Raw genomic sequence first — 14,670 nt, 5'->3', positions numbered from 1 at the left:
TCAGCTCAAGGCTAGCGCTCTACCACTTGAGCCACAGCACCACTTCTGGCTTTTTTCTTTTTGCTTATGTGGTGCTGAGGAATCGAACCCAGGGCTTCAGAGGCATGCAAGGCCAGTGCTCTACCACTGAGCTACCTTCCCAACCCCTATAATCACTTTTTTTCTGGCCATTACTTCCAGAACCCTACAATGATTTACATTCCCATTTATGTAATGGTGATCCCTAGATCATGTAAAATACACAAGAGGGCACCACTGGTTTTATGCAAATACAATGCATACAAGCAAATTCCAAGGCGTGACTCTATGCCCAATGCACTGCACTGTGGTTTACAAAGTGCAATCCTATGCGAAGGATTGCCCAATAAGGTTTCTCTTAAAAAAAAAAAAATCAGTCCTCCTAACAGTCCACCATTCATCTCTACATTTCTCTTAGGCTGATTATGTGGTCCCTGTGGAAGACAATGAAAACTATATTCACCCCACAGAAAGCGGTCCACTTCCATCTGAAAAAGGTGAGTTTGCAGTGGGAAGCCCCTGGAAATTCCTGGCAGTTGGTGAGGACATTCAAGGCTGTTCCAGGGAAAGCATGGAGAGTCTCAGAAGGGACTATGCCAGGGCTGTCTGCTCTGGCATCTCAGTATGTCCCTTCCCCGCTGGCCAGAACAGAGAGCACCCTCATCAAACGGGAATTCTGTAATTATCTGTATCTGTATCTTTTTTGTTGTTGTTGTTGTCAGTGTGGGGCTTTTACTCTGGGCCTGGGTACTGTCCCTCACCTCTTCATTGTACCACTTCTGGTTTTCTGGTGGTTTATTGGAGATTAGAGTCTCATGGACTTTCCTTGCCTGGGCTGGCTTTAAACCTCGACCCTCAGATCTCAGCCCCCTGAGTAGCTAGGATTACAGGTATGAGCCACCTTCTGTAATTATTCTGTATGTGTTTATTTAAGCTCCCTTGGTGAACAGATCGACCAAACCAAATAGCTCCTCAAAGCCCACACCTCTTCCGGGGACACCTTCAGGTAAAGTACTTGTGTGACTTATCTCACTGACTAACAGTGTCCAAATAGCAGAGCACCTTCCTGAGGGGATGGTCTCTCCCTGCAAGCCTGTCTTCAATCTCTAGGTGAGGATTTACCCTGTGTCTCTCCCTCTCTCCATCATAAAGATTAGCATTGTCTCCTGGTAGGGGAGGGAGGCCTGGGGCAGAGGACAAGGTCCTCTGTCCCGTGGATGACTTCCGAAGGTGAACTGTGGGGCATAGTCTACCACTTGCCCTAATTTGCCTATGGGGGCCCTAAGCAAAGGCCCTAGGACCTCAGAAATGAACTAATGAACATTCTCCACCAGTAAGGTGAGGTACTGTGTTGAATGATATACTGGGTTGAAGTGGAGGGTCCCAGATAAAGATGTATGCCTGTTTTGGAGGTGGTGGGTGTGAAGTTGTTTGTCTCTGCACACCATCTGTAGTCATCTTCTGTGCAGTGTATACACATAAGGTATGAGCTCTTGGTTGAATCAGGTGGCTCTGGGCCTGTCTGTGGACATAAGAAGTCCTTCAGAGCTATTCAGATGGAAGAAACAGCTTGGGATGTTGGGGTGTAAGAATAAGGACATCAACTCAAAAGGAACTTGACAAGGCAAAGCTAACTTCTGCAGAAGAGTATGCCATCAAGCAAAAATTTGTCAAGCAAGCACAGAGCAGGTGGGCTCCTCCCTTTTCAGATTGGCTGAGCTCAGGTTCACAACCTGCAAAAGGATGTGGCTCAATTAACAGGATGTAACTAAAATTTAAGGGACATTTAATGAGATGCCGTAATTAAAGTGCATCAGGAAAAGGATGTAACTAAAATGTAATTAACAAGGGTCAAGCCTCTGGGCCAAAGCAGGAACTTTTCAAAAATCAATTCTCACAAGATTAACTGGAAGGAAGCAAAACTACTTGGATAGGAAAAAAGAAGTTTTTCTTACACACTGCCTCCTCTAAGAGTACATACTGTTTTTAAATATAGCAACAGGTTTGCCTCATAGCCTCAGACCTGGTAGACACAGTTAGCTAAAAGCAACACAAAATGTGAGTCTGCTGGAAAAACCAGCCTCTCTGACATCATCAGACCCAAGGACAGAACACCACGACGGACCCTCATTTGTCTTTGTGCAGGTCGGAACAGCGGAGCCTGGGATTCCAAGTCATCTTCACCCTCGGTGCCATCCCCACTGCCCAGGGTCGGGTGAGTTATCACTGTAGGCAGAAACCTTGTGAGACTGGATGAATGGAATTCTAGGAACCTGCTGCCCTGGGAACCTCCAATGGACATTCCTCACCCCCTCAAGCAGGCTGAACATTGGACCAGGGTAGCTCCTGATGACATGGGAAGCTAAGAGTCTAACTACATTCAATTAAATCTTGAGTATACTGACCAAGTTTTCTGCAAGATACCCTCACCTTCAGAGGACCCTGAATGATTCTGAGTCCTTAGAGCAGGTTTTCTCTTCTCCTCTTCTACTGCTCTTGCAAAGAGAAAAATGATATGCAATAAATGTACATGATGTTTGCACATACGCTAGTGTACACTTCAAACACCAGTGGCAAGGTGCTTTTCCAAAGTGATACACAAATTATTCTTGCTTACTGGATTTAAAAGCTCTTTACAAGCTGGGAATTGGTGGCTCATGCCTATAATCCTAGCTACTCAGGAAGCTAAAATCTGAGAATCACAATTCAAAGCCAGCCCTGGCAAGAAAATCCATGAGACTCTTACCTTCAATTAACTACCAGAAAACCAGAAGTGGAGCTGTGGTTCAAAGTGGTAGCGTGCTAGCCGTGAACAGAAAAGTTCAGGGACAGAGTCCACCAGGCCTTGAGTTCAAGCTCTATGACAAACAAACAAAAGCTCTTTGCAAACAATGAATGTTGTAATGTTGGCTCAATGTATTATTTTTTTAAAGCATACCTTCTGTCCCAACTTGGCTCTAAACCATGATTCTCTGATCTCAGACTCCTGAGTAGCTAAAATTATAGATGTGATCCTCTTTAAATCTGTCAATAAGATGGTAGTCAACTTCACTTCATTTTCAGTATGTTTTATTAAAGCCAATCTCTTTTTATTCCCCAGGAGGAAAACAGCTACCCCATTGAAGATAGTAAGTTACTTTTCCATTTCAAAGTGCTTCCTATTTCTTGCTCTGTGTTTCCATATTCATTAAGGTTGAAAATGCTTCTTGCTATCATGAAAACCACCTTCTTAGCTATTGAAGCTGCTGTCCTTACAGTTGCTAGGACTGCAGATCCTCTGGTAGCTCTTCCTTGCTAGACCCTGGCAGCTCCTTTGTTAAGTGTATGCAGACAGATCAGAAAACAAACAGCCAGGCTCCAGGCCTCTTAACACCTTGCCTTTACCAAGGAAAGTCCCTGTGTCCACTTCCAGCCTCTTAACCCTGGAGCAAATGGCAGGCCAGTGTCTTATCAGGCACACAGACTCAGTCAAAACTCAGATGCTTGCCAGAACCTGGTGAACCTAGGCCATTCCCTCATAGAAGGCGGTCCACCTGGGCCTGGAACCTACTAGAAGCCTGCAGTTGACAATCACTTGCAAACATACAAGGTGAGGCTAGATGCAAGTTGCTCACTGCACAAGCACCACTGTTGACAGAGCAAGTTGATGCTCAAGCTGCCTCCAAGAGGCACTTCTGGACAGTTGTCTGGTTGGGCTTAGAACTGTGTGTGAGTGAAGGGACAACTATCTGTCAAAGAAAACTTGACCAACACTTTTCTAAAATAGTATTACTTTGGCGTGTATTTCCATGTTCTGCTAGTTTGAATAGCACTGCCTTTCCTTTTCTTTTGCATAGACTCCAGTTGCCTCTCAACAGGCCACGTCAAGTGTTTGTGAAGGTAAACTTATTTATTCTAAGGATAAGCATGTTCTCTGAAAGTAATGTTTAATTACGTGTCTGCATATAAGTGGAATCCTGATTTAATTGAAATATAAAATTGAGTTCTTGAAACAAAATGGTCTTTCACTTGGCAACGCATAATGTGTAGCAAAGCCAGCTCAGACCTGGACTCATCAAGCAGGATCTTCAGTAGGGCTGCAGCCCATGTGCCAAGCACATATCTCTTTGCAGACAGGACAGGTAGGATGGACAAGAAAGTGCCAAGACCCTACAAATCTGAATGCTAAGAGCCATTCACATATCTTAAGAGTTAACAGCTCAGCCAAGGTCATGAATTTTGAAAAGTCAGAGAAATGACAGAGAAAGTAGAGGTGAATTGTGTTGTGGATGTCAAACCTTGCCACTCTAAACTCCAGCCCCCCTAGATGCAGAATCCATGAACATTGCTAGGTAGGAGTCCTGATCCCAATAGCACTTGTGGTCCACAAGGCTGACAAGTGCACAAACTAATCACATCCTGCTGAAGACATTCTTGGGAAGACATCTGACCAAACATGGTCCTTCTAAGCTGATGCAGCTGGGTTTGCTGATGGAGATAAACATTTCACACTAATCCTAATATAAGATTTCTCCTAATCCAGAAAAGCCTATCCCTGCTGAACGCCACCGAGGATCTAGCCACAGACAAGAAGCTGTCCAGTCACCAGTGTTTCCGCCTGCCCTCAAGTAAGACTCTTTTTCTCTTTAAAAACAAGTTTCTAGGCTGGAGATGTGGCTCAAGTGGTAGAGCTCCTGCCTAGCGAGCACTAAGGCTCTGAGTTCAAACCCCAGTACCACTAAACAAAACGGAAACTGAATCTGGGTTCCTCCATCTACTAAGACCAGACTGATTGTTTTTGAGCCCTTTTTAGCAGACTGAACTAGGGAGTCACTTTTTTAAAAAATGAGTTTCCGGCTCAATGTGGTAGTATTCACCTGTAATCTCAGCACTTGGGTGGCCACCTTGTGCTACGTAGCCAGTCCCTCCCCCATACAGAAAAACCTTACCTCAACAATAAACAAACAAACAAATAATGATTATCCTTCTGTTGCTGTAGGAATGAACGCATGCTTAGTGGCATGCACAGTGACTCTAGTTTTTAGTGCTTCATAAAGATCCAATAGGTCACTGCTTTGTAATTAAATCTTAGGTCTTAAGCAAGGTTGTACTGTAGAGACGTATTATCCAGGTCAATTATTGGATTTAATTTAACTATAACACTTCAGTCAAGACTCCTTCTTTCGCTAAACTAAAAGGCATAATCTTGCTGATTTTTAAGATTTTGGTGCCTCTCCTGACTTGAGATATGTCTTATTAGCCTTTGTGATGAGTTTCTTCATAATTCTGTCCGTGTTAATACCACCAACAAAATCATATTGTGCTTTGCCCCCTTAATTTATCTTAACTTCTTCTTTTCAGACCTCTCCCTCAGAAACCGATTCCTCTGCCAAGTAAGTACAGGGAAGTCACAAAGAGGGCCACAAGGTAGAGGCTTAGCTGGACTGCTATCTCACAGACCTGGATTCTTCCCCAGGGGTCACTTTCAGCTGTGGTCTTAGTGTCTCTGCTTATTTCTCCATCTCTAACGTGATGCCAACAATAGCTATTTCATAGGATTATTTTGAAAGGTAAATCATTGAGAGCATTTTTTGCCTTTTTATCTTATTTCACATTGATTATTTTACTGCTTGGACATCTTGTTTTGTAGTAAAAGAAGTAAGATCCCTTTAGTTGTTTTCAAAATGAAAAGATCAAGTAAGGAAGCCAGGAGTGTGGCTCATATGGTAGAGCACTAGCCTTGAGCAAAAAAGCCAAGTGAGAGTGCAAAGCCCTGAGTTCAAGCCCCAGTACTGGCACCAAAAAATAAAATAAGTAAAATAACATATGAGCAATATCTGGGATAGTGCTTTGTACATAGTAAGTCCTCAATAAATGATTATTAAATTCTAAATACATTTTTAATGGTTGTCAAGCATGTCTAACAAGAGGACAGGGCAAATATGTGGATAATTTCCTTCAAGGAAAATATGACAGTTTTGTAAGGAGGGGAGGGAGTGTTGGTGTTTTATTGGCTGCTATTTACCCAAATGCTTCGATACAAAGAAGGGACAGAAGAAAGGATGGACAAATGAATGGACAAGGGGCTGGGAATGTCGCTTAGTGGTAGAGCGCTTGCCTAGTGTGCATGAGGCCCTGAGTTTGATTCCTCAGTACCAGATAAACAAAAAAAAAAAAAAAACAATTTAAAAATTTAAACCCAACAAAAGAATGAATAAGTAAACAAAAAAAACAACAATTATGAATATACCTATATATTTTCTCTGTTTCAGTGTTTGTATAGTTAGGCTGTACACTTAAGGGAGTTTATGCCTTTAAGACAGCAATTTTCAAACATTTTGGTCTCAGGACCACTTTATTATTTAGTTAGTTATCTAGCTGTCTAGTAACTTTTTGGAATTTGAACTCAAGGCTGAATGCTTGCTAGGCCACACTCGACTGATCAGAACCACTTCACCCTGCAGACCTAAAGAACTTTGCTTTACATGTTTCTTCCTATTAACACTAAATATATTGAGTTAAAGCTGTTGAAACATTGGAAACCTCATTTACCTAAAATAATATATAACTCACTGCATGGTAGCAAAACATATTTTTATGGAAAATAAGTAATTCCCAATAAGAATTGTAGTAGGAAGAGGGGCATTATCTCAGGTTTTCCTATCTGTTTACTGTCTTGAGTAAGGAAGATTGCTGGATTTTCCTACCACTTGCTACAGATATTATGTTACGTCTCTCGGAAATATATGAAGGAAAGTAGAGATCACAAAGATAAATCATTGAAAAAATAAAGGCCTCTGGTATCCTCCCCCAAAATCTGGGGATACTTCCCAGAATCCCGAGACCATACTTTGAGAACAGTTTTTCTGATATGTGTCCCCCACAGCAGCCATCACAGCAGTGCAGTATAGATGTACTACCTGCTCAAGAAACAGGAAAAGTTGGTGCTGGGAAGGTGGCTCAGTGGTAGAGCGCTTGCCTTGCATGCATAAGGCCCTGGGTTCAATTCCTCAGCACCACATAAGCAGAAAAAGCCAGAAGTGGTGCTGTGGCTCAAGTGGTAGAGTGCTAGCCTTGTGCTGAAGAGCTGAGGGACACTGCCCAGGCCCAGAGTTCAGGTCCATGTCTGGCAAAAAGAAAAAAAAGAAAAAGAAAAGAAAGAAAAGAAATAGGAAAAGTTAATTGGTGTTTTTCAAATTCCTCTCAGGATTTCCAGAAGGGGGAAGCCCATCTGTGGATGGACCATCCCCTAACTTTTCATCGAATCCCACTTTTTCAGTTCAGGTATGACATGAGCTCTTCGTATCAGTGGCTTGTTGCATAAGTGGAAATGTCTTCTGAAAAGAGTTTGGAGTAAGGCTTGAGAACAGAGCCTTGGTTTTGGTTTGCTCTATTTATTCTGATTGGTATTCCTGATGCCCTGAATAACAATTAGTATTTCTTCAAACCTGCAAGGAAATGTGTTGCTTTTATTGTTCTTTTTTGTTTGTTTGTTTGTTCATGGGGCTTGAACTCTGAGCTTGGGAGCTGTCCCTGCGCTCTTCAGCTCAAGGGGAGTACTCTTAACCACTTGAGTCACAGCGCCACTCTAGTTTTCTAGTGGTTTATTGTACATAAGAGTCTCAGGGACTTTCCTGCCCGGGCTGGCTTTGAACCACGATCCTCAGATCTCACCCTCCTGAGTAGCTAGGACTACAGGCATGAGCCACTGGCGCCCAGCTTTATTGTTAATTTTTCTAACATAGCTTTTATTGTGATTTCCTCAGAATAGAACTGTAGAAGTTTATAATAAAACACCTAAGATAGCACAGTTTAAAAAGAGACAGAAGAATGGAGTCTGTGCCCTGTATAAGTCCTCCTGAGCTTATATAAAAATGTAAACAAAATATGGTAACAGTTACCCTTGCCTTCAAAGAAGGTATGTACTGTTATTTGCAAGAATGAAGTCAGATAATATTCATAAAAACACTTTGGAAATTACAGTGTACTCCACAGACAGCGAGTAATAAGAACTCAATGGGCTGGGCGCCATGGCTCATGCCTGTAATCCTAGCTACTCAGGAGTCTGAGATCAGAGGATTGTGGTTCAAAGCCAGCCCGGACAGGAAAGTCCATGAGACTCTTATCTCCAATAAACCACTAGAAAACTGAAAGTGGTGCTGTGGCTCAAGTGGTAGAGTGCTAGCCTTGAGCTGAAGAGCGCAGGGACAGCGCCCAGGCCCAACGTTCAAGCTTCACAACCGATGGAAAAAAAAAAAAAAAAGAACTTAATGGAAGAGAGATTCTAATTTACTTGGGAGAAAGGAAGGAAGTAGTGGTTCAGGAACTTAGAGGGATTTAGTTATGTTCAAGAACTAAGTTTAGCAGCTAAAGCCAAGTAATGTAGACATAGTGCCTGGGTGGGTCAGAGGAACCACAGACTCACAGACTATTGATGCAGACTATTGGTTTCCAGCTTGCTCTTACAAAGTGAGTCTTGGCACAGAAGTTGCAGAAGTCTTTACAGACATTAAAGGAACCACTCGCACATGCTGAACAATGCCTTCATTTTCACAGGAAGCTGATGTTCATTCTAAACCCTGGTATGCTGGTTCCTGTGACCGGAAGTCTGCTGAAGAGGCGTTACATAGATCCAACAAGGTTTGCTCGCCTTTGAATGCCATCATTGTGCCCTCAGAATCCTTCTTTGTGGAGCACCTCTTCTTTTCTTTCACCCGCTTCCTACTCCTCCCTTTTATCTTTTTGTTGGTTACTTGGAGATAATGGTCTCATAGACTTTCCTGCCTAGGTTGGCTTTGAACCTCAATTCTCAGATCTCAACCTCCTGAGTAGCTAGGATGACAGGCAGAAGTCACTGGCTCCTGACTTAGTTTGAGTTTTTAAGATAGTTGTTCTGCAGGATTGACTTGAAGCTTTTGACGTGAGGCTTTTGAGAAGTCCGACTTGAGTGTTACTTTCTTGCCCTTGTATGTAATTTTAGTTCTTTAGTCTGAAGGCTTGAGTTTTTGTTTTGTTTAGGAGGCTTTTTGTTTGTTTCCTTTTTTGTGCCAGTCTTGAGGCTTGAACTCAGGGTCTGAGTGCTGTCCCTGGGCTTTTGTGCTTACAGCTAGTGCTCTACAACTTAAGCCATAGCTCCACTTCTGACTTTCGGTGGTTCATTGGAGATGAGTCTCATGGACTTTCCTGCCTGGGCTGGCTTTGATTGTGCTCAGATCTCAGCCTCCTGAATGGACTACAAACGTGAGCCATTGGCATTTGGCTTCTACACACTGTTTTTAAAGTCAAATTGTATTGGAATATGTCTGAATCAATTTATTTCAGATGAGTTTTCCCAAGTACACAGAAGATCTTTCAATATGTCACTATAAGTTTTCCCTTATATCTAGTAAGTTTTCTTATAGCCTCAAAGGGTAGTTCCATTCTATTGTTCTGTTTTTCTTGTCAAAGACCTAAATCACATGTATTTTAGATTTTTAAATCATTCTTTTGCTCCAACCACTGTCTCCCAGACCTTAATGTATTTTATTAATTCTCATTTTCAGATGTTCCAGTGGTCTCCATCTCTTTCTTCAACATCACATAGCAAATCTTTGTCTATTTAGTCCTCAAACATCTCCAAATGATCTCCTTGTTCCTAAAATACAGTTTCTCTTCAAATGCTTTTCTAAGTTAGATCCATTCTTGTTGCAGTTCTTCTTGAAGTCTTTGTCCAGTTTTTGTTTTTTTTTTGAACTTTTAATTATAGAATATTTTTATGTAATATTTAATAAAATTTAAGGTATTATGCTGATTTTTCTTTATCATGAGTTCTTTGAGAATTTTCACAGCTAAAGGTTTTAACTCCCAATAGCTATTCTGTAGTAGTCTAAATGAATGGATTTTTTTTGGGGGGGTCCGGTTGTGGGGCCTGAACTCTGGGCCTGGGCGCTGTCCCTCAGCTCTTCAGCTCAAGGCTAGCGCTCTACCACTTGAGCCACAGTGCCACTTCCTGCTTTTTTCTTTTTGCTTATGTAGTGCTGAGGAATCGAACCCAGGGCCTCATGCATGCAAGGCAAGAGCTCTACCACTGAGCCACCTTCCTAGCCCCAATGAATGGATTTTTTAACTACTGTTTTTACCCACAATTTGTGGGCATGTTTCTATATTGAAGGGTGTCCTTTTAAACTGGATATTGGTGGCTCATGCTACTCAGAAGCCTGAGATCTAAGGATCATGGTTCAAGGCCAGTCCTGGCAGGAAAGTTCGTGAGACTCCTATAGCTGTGGCTCAAAGTGGTTGAGCACTAGCCTTGAGCACATAAGCTCAGGGACAGTGCCCAGGACCTGAGTTGAAGCCCAGGCTCCGCTGGCACTCACAAACACGAAAATGTCCTCTAGGTTTTCTCTTGTGTCCCTTCACATATTTCTAAACTACAAACACAATAACATGACAACATTGACCTCACACATGATTTTGTGTGTTTTCTTTTCTATTACTGAGGTTTGAACTCAGGGCCTCAAGCTGGCTAGGAAGAAGCTCTACTACTTGAGCCATGCCACTAGCTCTTTCTGCTTTGGCTTGTTTTCAAGATAGAGTCTTCTTCCCCAGGCTAACATGGACCATGATCCTTCTAATTATGCTTCCTTCTGTGGCTGGAATGACAGGCACACATATCTACACTGTTTATTTCTGTTGATACCAGCCTTAGCTGGTGGTCTTGAACCAAGATCAATCCCAAGTAGCTGGGATTTTAAATGTTGTGGTTCACTTATGGTTTTTAGTGAATATATGTTTTGTGAATTATTTTCTTAGAAAATAACCAGCATATATGTATTTTTCATCAATTGAATTGTATAGTTCATAAACTATAAAATGTTAAGTAATACTAGCCATAATAATGCTTTATTTTTATTAAACAGGATGGATCATTTCTTATTCGGAAAAGCTCTGGTCATGATTCCAAACAACCATATACACTAGTTGTATTCTTTAATAAGCGAGTCTATAATATTCCTGTGCGATTTATTGAAGCAACAAAACAATATGCTTTGGGCAGAAAGAAAAATGGTGAAGAGGTCAGTAATTTGTATTTAATTTTACTTTTGGTTGAGGCAGAATCTTTCTATGTAGCCCAGGTTGACACTGAACTTAGGATCCTCCTGCCTCATCATTCTGAATGCTGGGAATACTAGTATGCATCAACATACCCAGCTAGAAATTTCCTTTAATTTAGATCTATAGCCATGTATTGTGCACACGGAGAAGTATAAAGTCTGATACAGTCTTATTTGCCTATTTTTTTGTTTTGGGTGTCTTCCGTGTCCTATTCAAGAAAGAAATCATTGGCCAAATCCAATGTCATGAATTTTTCCCCTATATTTTCTTCTAGAATTTTTATAGTGCAATCTTTTGTTTTGTTTTTTTTTCCCCTTAGTACCAGGGCTTCAGCTTGGAGCTTGGAGCTCTTGTGTGGCTTGTTCACTCTACCTCTTGAGGTACACCTCTAGCCCAGCTTTTTGCTAGTTAGAGATGGAGTTCTTGAAACTTTTTTGCCCAAACTGGCTCTTCAGCCTCTTGAATAGCTAAGGGTTACAGGTGTGAACCACCAGTACTTATCTTAGTTTAAAGCTTTAAATATCATAAGCTGGTTCAAGCCCCAATACTGGCACAAAGAAATAAAAGATAAAAAAAATGTCATTGGTAACAGAAGAGAAAGTAAGGAATAAATATAAAAGTTCTGCCAGGTGCTGGTCACTCATGCCTGTAATCCTAGCTACTTAGGAGGCTGAAATCTGATTGTGGTGGAAGCCAGCCTGAGCAGGAAAGCCCCCGTGAGACTCTTTTCTCCAATTAACCACTCAAAAACTGGAAGTGGCACTGTGGCTCAAGGTGGTAGTGTGCAGGGCTTGAGCATAAAAGAGCTCAGGGACAGCACCCAGGCCCTGAGTTCAAGCTCTATGACCAACCCCCCCCCAAAAAAAAAGTACTTGAAGGCCCCTGTCTCTCACATGTTAGGTGCATGACCTAACATTCATAACCAATTACCTACAAATAACTGGCGTTTCACTAGAAAAAGTTGATTTGTGCTCTAAATATTTATTTAATGTATAGATTTTGGAAGCTGTCCAAATGGTTTACAAAGGCTTTATATTTATTCCTACTTTTTTTATTCTGGATATTTATATATGAAAAAATAAAGGACAATAAAATCAACTGTTACTAATTAATGGATTCACAGCACTAATGTGAAGTAATTACCATTTTTAAAAATGATTCTAATTGCACTTATTTGGTAACTAAATTTGTAGCACTGTTGGATACTTAAGGAATTTAATGGTATGTGTTACATTTAATCAATCTTTAAAATCTAATCACTTCCAGAAAAACAAATATGACAACCTTAACTCCTATAGATGTGATTAAAATATATAAAACTTAGCCAGGCACTGGTGGCTCACGCCTGTAATCCTAGCTACTCAGGAGGCTGAGATCTGAGGATCTCGGTTCAAAGCCAGCCCGGGGAAGGAAAAGTCTTATCTCCAATAAACCACTCAGAAAACCAGATGTGGCACTGTGGCTCAAGTGGTAGAGCGCTAGCTTTGAGTTGAAGAGGTGAGGGACAGTGCCCAGGCCCAGAGTTCAAACCCCACGATCACCAAAAAATATCTGTATCTCTATATAGTTATATACATAGCTATATCCATACATATACACACACACACATATATATAACTTAATATGTACAATGAGAGTCCAGCATGAAATTTCATTATTAACTAGGCACTAACTTAGCTGTAAGCTTATTACTGGTAGCTAGGCACAGATGGAAGCATGTGGGTTCTAAAGTTCTCATTCAAAAAAGAAAACTAACAAAATATAAATGTATGTAGGAAATAATTTCTTTCTGGTACTAAATTCTATTTATTACATCCTTTCCTGTGTTTTAGTTTCTATCATGGTAACAAAACACCTGAGATAATGAAATTATAAAGAGAAAAGGCTTAATTTGATTCATAGTTTTCATCAATCCATGACTGATGCTTGTTTTCTTGGGCCTGTAGAAGCACATTATGGTGAGAGTGCAAGGCATTCTACTTCTTCTTCTCCTTCTTCTTCTTCCTAGGTGTGGGGCTTGAACTTAGGGCTTGAGCACTGTTCCTGAGTTTCTTTTGCTCAAGGCTAGCACTCTACCACTTGAGCCACACCACCACTTTCAGCTTTTTCTGTTTATGTGGTATTGAGGAATCAAACCCAGGGCTTTGTGCATGCTAGGCAAGCACTATACCACTAATCCACATTCCCAGCCCTCCCCACAGTTTTCTTAAGGACACCTCCCCCCAATGAATTAAAGACCTCTCAACAGGCCTCACTTCATAAAGGCCCCACTAGCTTTCAATAATGCCATTCTGGGAACAAAGACTTTAGCCTGTCGGCTCTTGGGAGATACTCAAGATGTAAACTATAGCTCCCTGAGTCTTTATGTCTAAGACCTGTGTAATATAACTGATACTTTGTTCTCTTTATGGAGAAGGTAGAAATATTCACTAGTAGATAACTTCACACTTGACACTAAATAAAAAGCAAAATATTTTTTAACTGAGAAAAATATTTAAAATATGTATTATGACTCAAAGTAATTTTTCTACATAGTTATGCTAATTGAGGCTGTGTTTTTAGTCTTACTAAATATAAGAAATTCCATATCCCTCAAAACTCAAGACAACAGGACTGTTTGGGCAGGAGATTAGCTGGGATCTTGAGAAAATGGGAGATGATGGGAGGAGTGGAGCATGAAGTTAACATGAATAAACATGTTTAATTCATCCATGTTTTTGTCTTCTAGTACTTTGGAAGTGTTGCTGAAATTATCAAGAATCATCAACACAATCCCCTGGTTCTTATTGACAGTCAGAATAACACAAAAGATTCCACCCGACTGAAATATGCAGTTAAAGTTTCCTGAAGAGAGAAAAAGGTGGTTAAAACCATTGCTTCAAACATTTTCCACAGCTTTTTCCTTTTTAGATAAACTTCCAAAACATCACATTTTTGGATTATTAATTATCAGTAGTAACACAGAAGAGGAAAACAGCTATTGAGTTGTGTGCAATACTCACCTGAACTGATCAAGCTGATGAATGCATACCTTGGGAGGTAGAATTGTGCTAACATTCTCCAAATAAACATATTTTTTAAAAAAACAGGTATACTGTATTTTCAGTCATTTCAGAAAAGAACATTCTATTTTCAAAATAAGAAAGTTTTATTTTTGGATAAAACAAAGATGCTGGAAATTCAGTACTGTGAGGTGCTCAGTTGTGCAGGAATATAAATAGGTTCTCTTCTGTCAAATACGTACCATCATGTCTTGGTTACAATTTGAATGTATAGAAAACAAACTATTATAGGTAATCTATGGTATTTGTAAGTGCAGATATGGGGTAAGTGTGTTATGGTTCCTTTTTGTATCTGCTCCCAATCATGAGTAGTGTATATGGAAATCAACTTTTTAGAAGTTCTGCTGGATTTTGTTGTTACCTTCACTTATTAAACGTAATTATTCTCTCTGATCTGTATGACTGTTACATGGAACCTAACTTGAAAGCAAAATGACAGAAAAACTAGATGGAAGCACCAGTTCATAGGACAGCATTCCAGAGAGCAGAAAAGCAGATATTGATGGTCAGTAAAGCA

The 14,670-nt window shown here is 40.7% G+C and overlaps 1 protein-coding gene across 1 annotated transcript in view; it reads left to right on the top strand.

The window, feature by feature from the left end:
- Blnk (B-cell linker) overlaps positions 1-14,177 on the top strand; it is a 48,606-nt gene extending 34,429 nt beyond the window's left edge. Inside the window, exons 7-17 of the mRNA XM_013017573.1 lie at positions 437-515; positions 953-1,024; positions 2,164-2,233; positions 3,119-3,146; positions 3,855-3,897; positions 4,541-4,625; positions 5,359-5,390; positions 7,205-7,281; positions 8,554-8,637; positions 10,896-11,051; positions 13,820-14,177. Of these exons, the coding sequence (XP_012873027.1) occupies positions 437-515; positions 953-1,024; positions 2,164-2,233; positions 3,119-3,146; positions 3,855-3,897; positions 4,541-4,625; positions 5,359-5,390; positions 7,205-7,281; positions 8,554-8,637; positions 10,896-11,051; positions 13,820-13,939 (846 nt within the window). The 3' untranslated portion in view covers positions 13,940-14,177. The remainder of the gene's footprint in view (positions 1-436; positions 516-952; positions 1,025-2,163; positions 2,234-3,118; positions 3,147-3,854; positions 3,898-4,540; positions 4,626-5,358; positions 5,391-7,204; positions 7,282-8,553; positions 8,638-10,895; positions 11,052-13,819) is intronic.
- The last annotated feature ends 493 nt before the right edge of the window (positions 14,178-14,670 follow it).

This window comes from Dipodomys ordii, unplaced genomic scaffold (genome assembly GCF_000151885.1).
Source record: "Dipodomys ordii isolate 6190 unplaced genomic scaffold, Dord_2.0 Scaffold36, whole genome shotgun sequence".
Lineage (NCBI taxonomy): Eukaryota > Metazoa > Chordata > Mammalia > Rodentia > Heteromyidae > Dipodomys > Dipodomys ordii.
Note: the sequence above shows the minus strand (reverse complement) of the source record. Positions and strands in the feature narration are given on the sequence as shown.